The sequence below is a fragment of the Brassica oleracea genome, chromosome C4, assembly GCF_000695525.1.
Source record: "Brassica oleracea var. oleracea cultivar TO1000 chromosome C4, BOL, whole genome shotgun sequence".
In the NCBI taxonomy this organism is placed as follows: Eukaryota; Viridiplantae; Streptophyta; class Magnoliopsida; order Brassicales; family Brassicaceae; genus Brassica; species Brassica oleracea.
Genome location: NC_027751.1, coordinates 7,749,360 through 7,754,611, shown reverse-complemented (window position 1 = coordinate 7,754,611; position 5,252 = coordinate 7,749,360). Strand labels below are relative to the sequence as shown.

At 31.6% G+C, this 5,252-nt stretch overlaps 1 protein-coding gene across 1 annotated transcript in view; it reads right to left on the bottom strand.

The window, feature by feature from the left end:
- LOC106340023 (B3 domain-containing protein At2g36080-like) overlaps positions 1-2,129 on the bottom strand; it is a 3,557-nt gene extending 1,428 nt beyond the window's left edge. The window contains exons 1-2 of the mRNA XM_013778892.1: positions 1,504-2,129; positions 278-465 (exon numbers count right to left, since the gene is read on the bottom strand). Of these exons, the coding sequence (XP_013634346.1) occupies positions 278-465; positions 1,504-2,011 (696 nt within the window). The 5' untranslated portion in view covers positions 2,012-2,129. The remainder of the gene's footprint in view (positions 1-277; positions 466-1,503) is intronic.
- Positions 2,130-5,252: the final 3,123 nt, after the last annotated feature.

Below are 5,252 nucleotides of genomic sequence, written 5' to 3'. Positions count from 1 at the left end.
AAAAAAAAAGACTACTTATTGAGAAAACTTTATGTGCACAGAATTAAAGGACAATGAGATAGAGTAACGTCATGGCAATTATAAATGGAGAAAACGTCAAACCAACTCGAATAATTATCTGACATTCGGACTATGCAACCGCGTGAACGAGAAACATAAAATGTCGGTTTGAATGATACTGACATTTGCTTTGATGTTTAAGTTTAACTACTCTACTTAGACTTTAACAAAACGAAAATATTTATTACTTAAAATAATATACTATATTGAAACGTACCATGTAGTACGGAGGAGGATAGTGTTGTTGAGGGTAGAGATGAAACTGGTCGTGACTGGTTGGACATAGGGTGGAACCGTCAGGTGTAGAAGGATCGGACAAGTCGGAGTCTAGCTGACACTCCATGTTCACTCCGAACAGTCTTAATGTCTTCGAATTCCCTCTCTGGCTCTCCACCGCTTGAGCTCCTGGCGTAACAAAAAATTGAGGAATCTTTTTTTTTTACAACAACAAACTTGAGGAATCTATTATGGATAACAACATACACTTTGGCATGTAATTTTCCAAAAGGAACTGGAAACACGACTTTTTTGGGAAAGTTTTCCCATTTTGGTACTCAGATGACAAGCTTTACCACAATGACACGTCAGGTTTAGATATATGGGCATATTATATGCGAATTTCATTTGTAGTGCAAAACGTTATGTCCTCATTCACATCACATGAAACAATTATATATATAGACACACTAGGCTATGTTGAATGATGGGTGGACTCAACTGATTTTTTAGATCGAATTTTAGTAAATGCATACATCCAGAACATATAGCCAGTGAGTGCATGCCATTTTGGTTACGGTCCAGGATACCGGTTAAATATGTTGCGCAGATACACGGATGTATAAGATATAAATACGTGTAGTGAAAATAAAAATGGATAAAGAGCAGCTGTAAGGATACGAAACAAATGTCACGCAACGTTGATAAATACGAATCCGATTCTGTTTCTATGGGCTTCCATCGTTTCTTTATTTTTACTTATTACTTAAAGAAAGATCGTCCAACCTTCTCACGCGCTCATTACAAGCCCCAAACACTATAAAGCGTTTTTCAGTTGTTCACGTAACTTCAAACATTACATGAAAATATTTTCACTTTAAATTTTGCTTGTTACTTTGAACACAAAATGACTCGTCAAATTTTAATTCTGTTTTATACCCAATATGCATGGAAAATGAATTTATTCGTTGACAAAAACTAGAAGCGACAAAATGGACTTTTTTTTCCTAATTTAATAAATTTTACAAATATTACTATATGGTTTGAGTTTCACTTAGATTATAATTGTAGTTACTAATGATATTTTATATGTTAAATAATCCGATTTCCCAGATTCTGGAGTTAGTTTGGGTTTCAGGACTTCTATCCGAAAAAATCTCCTTGTTATAATTGTAAAAAACTAAATATTAAATTTCATGTCAATAATTAATTGATTAAAAAGGGTACCTGCATGAGGATAATATTGGAGCGAGGCATCGGACTGAAGATGGCGATAAGAGTCGGAAGAGGAGGAAGAGTTGCCGCGTCTTCTCCACCCAATGAAGAATCTTCCTCCGTCAACACGGTGGCGGTGGAAGAGAATTACGTCACCAGCGTCGAGCTGCTTCTCCTTGACGTATCTGCTCCATCCTTTGGTCAAGACATAACTCTGGCTACTGTTCCAATACGAGTATCTGAATCTCCATGGCTTACCTTCCTCGTCCTCGAAACAGAGAAGTAATCCCTTCTCCATCGCGTCTGCGGCGGCGGCTGCGAGAGGGAAGTATCTCTCGGCGTGCTGTTTTGGGATGACAAGGCGGTTGAGTTTTCCGACGTCACTTGGGGTTAAGGGTTTCTCGAAAAGAGCTTCCTTTTCCTCCACGACGTTGTTTTGATGGTGGTGGTGGGGGTGCTGCTGTTGTTGCCACATGAGAGAGTGGTAGTTGAAATCGCTTGAGTATTTGTTTATTGACATTTGAATGAGAGAGAAACAAACGACGAATAGTGATGAGAGAGAGAGAGATGGCAAATATTTTTTCAGATACCAATGCTGAGGTTACATGTATCTGCCTCTATTTATATATAAATATATGTTTCAAAGAAAGAGAAAATCATCTATAATTCTATGATCAAGTGTATGTAAGATATGCGTATGCGTTTCTAGTGTGATATATGTAAAATATAAATTAGTGAATAAAGTTGGACAAATAAATTTCATATATGACATCCATGAATATGGAATAATACTCCTGATCTAAATGTACAAAGTCCACCGAATTCAAGGACAGAAAATATGATAAGGTGGGTGTTTTTTGGCCATATAAATATCATATACAAACATTAGGGATCGTTATCTCCTGATATTTTAGGGTGTCTAGATATGTAACATATCTATATATACATGTGAGACGTGTTTTGTCGGGATCAGGCACATGTTATCGCATTATCCTTCATTTTCTAGCTTACTACTAACTTCTCAAGCACGTGCATTCCATTCACCACCCAACAAATCATCCAACTATCTCATTCTTAATTATGTTAGATTTTGACATACCGACATTTTTATCACGAGTAAACATCTCATTACAATTTACACATAGTTTTATTTTATTTTATGGTTTTACATATAGTTTCCATTAAAGTTACACAAACACAAAGATTATAAGAACTTCTCTTCTTATTAGATTTAGAAACTCTCTCAAAACTAAACCTTTCAATGTGTTTCTCTTGATGGAACATCTATCTTTATATAGGAAGAAGCTACATCTTTTCCTAAGAGCGAAGCTACATTTTTTCCTAATAATAATATGGAAACATTCCTAAGCTCGATATGTTTTCCTTTTTCCTTAACCCATCAAACTTCACTTTGATGAGTTAACTTGCTCCTCAAGTTAATTAGAATTATCCAACATCCATACAATAGTATTCATTAATTTTCGTTATACCTTTTTGTGACACTACAATTTAATAGAGTAGAAAGAATTTTATGATTCCAGAAATAGTAAGGATAGATATATATTGAAAACTAACAGGGAAAAGGAAAAGAAAGGCAGATACATGGACCAAAGCCTAGAAAAGATCTTTTGTCTCTTAACCAAGAAGACTTCTATGTACAGCCTTTCCTTATTTAGTTCTTTTTCATCACGTGCATGGCACATTTCTTTATGTTTTTTTTTTTGACAAACACATCTCTTTAATGTTTACGTATTGTTCATAAATTTTCGAAAATTGTGTGTCTCTGGCTATTTTATGTAAAAAGATAAAATAAATAATTGGTCAGGATAATAATAATTACTTAATTGTCTGGTTAAGAACGCATAGCTTTGTGTTTCCAAAGAGAAGAGTCGTGGGAGGGATCGAGATAAGATCTGTCTTCAGTTGTCTGTTTCTTCTCTCTTCAGTCGTGTTTCAATACTCTCCTCACATTCTCCCCCTCCCACAAACAAACATAAAATAAAACAAGAATATATATTAGTAAATGTATAACGTATTACGTAAACCCAAAACAAACTTTTCTAATTTGTTACTTGCTTTTTGTTTTTATGTCATCCCGACTACTTTGTCCTCATTGTTTCCTTTTCTGACATATTTATCACAATCTGTCATGAGATTTTTATTATAATACTATTTAATTTGAATTTGAATAGTCACAAGTTATTAGGTTCAGTTTTTCAAAATAAATGTTTGAATTTGAATTTACTGTTTTCACGCGTATTAAAAAAATAATTATTTTTAAAAATTATCAAATTCTAATGTTTTTAACTAATAGTTCTTCAATAAATTCAGGTAATTTTATTAAAATTTATATTTTTTGTATAGAAAACATAAAAATCTATCTTGGTGAAACAATTTTTTTTTTCTAAAACTTAAACGGAAGGAATATTTCCTAGTCAAATGATAATTTCTAAATCTGAAAAGGTTATTTAGTAAATATTTTCCAAGTTAATATTTTAATATACAGATTGAATGTTTTTGTTATGTTAATTAACACTAGGACTAAGTTCTGTTAGCCATAACATTTGATTACAAATTTCAGGATTATAGGTTGAATAATCTATATTAGAGGCTTGAATAAGAAGTATGTAAGGTGAGATAATCTCTAACCAAATCCCCTCATAATAAATTAATACTAACATTTGATGTTTAAATATGAATATAAATTAATATTACTATCTGTTAACGACTATTTTAAAATTTGAGAGATTTTCAGCAAAATATCATCTGCTTTTTTGGATATAAGAACATGATTAACTGGGTAACTGGGGGTTACTAACACAGTTTTTAAAAATAAAAAAATAGAAAATAATGTAAGGTCGAGAAAGAGGAAATATAAAGGTTCTTAAATAACAAATTTAAAAAACTGCTTTCTGAACAACATACATTATATGTCAGCTAATAACTGATTCTATTTTTCACAGAAAAATAAATAATAAATAAACTATTAATAATATTTTTTTTTCTTAGAAACTTTTTATGGCCTCTTTTTGTTGGAAGTGCTCTAAGTCTTTAACTTTTTCAGATATCTATTAATATATGTTCAAAACATTAACGCAACAATGTATTTAAACTTAGGTGATAAATTACCAATACATTGTCCTAAATCTTTTCAGAAAACTTATAACACTTAAGTAGCAAATAGAATATATATATATATATATATATATATATTATTTTTGAAAGGGCAAATCTCCTAAAAAGCTTATTTTATTGTTTTGTTCTCAAAATAGCACTCAAAAGTTAAAGTGACCAAAATATATTTCATTAAAAGACAATTATATTATCATTTATAACTTTAATTAATTAATTATTAAATCACTATAAGAAAACAAAATTATAGCGACGAAAATTAACGAGGAAATTTAATCCTCGTAAATTTACATCGACTTTACGAGTATCTTACGAAGAAATTTAAAAGCAACGTTAGTTCATCGTAAAATAACGACAAAACGATTTCCTCGTAAAAACGACGTAACATAACATGGTTTTTATGAGGAAACATGGTTTCCTCGTAAACTCGACGTAACAATAGCGTCTACTTTACGAGGAAATATTTTACGTTTACTTAACGATAAAATTTTGAGTCCACCAACTTTGTAGTTGTAACACGTTTTTTGTTTCAGCTACCAAACTAAATTTCATCGTAAATTCCTAGTAAACTTCCAACTACCAGATTCGAAAATTTCCTATAAATATGGACGTTTGAACATCATTTTAAA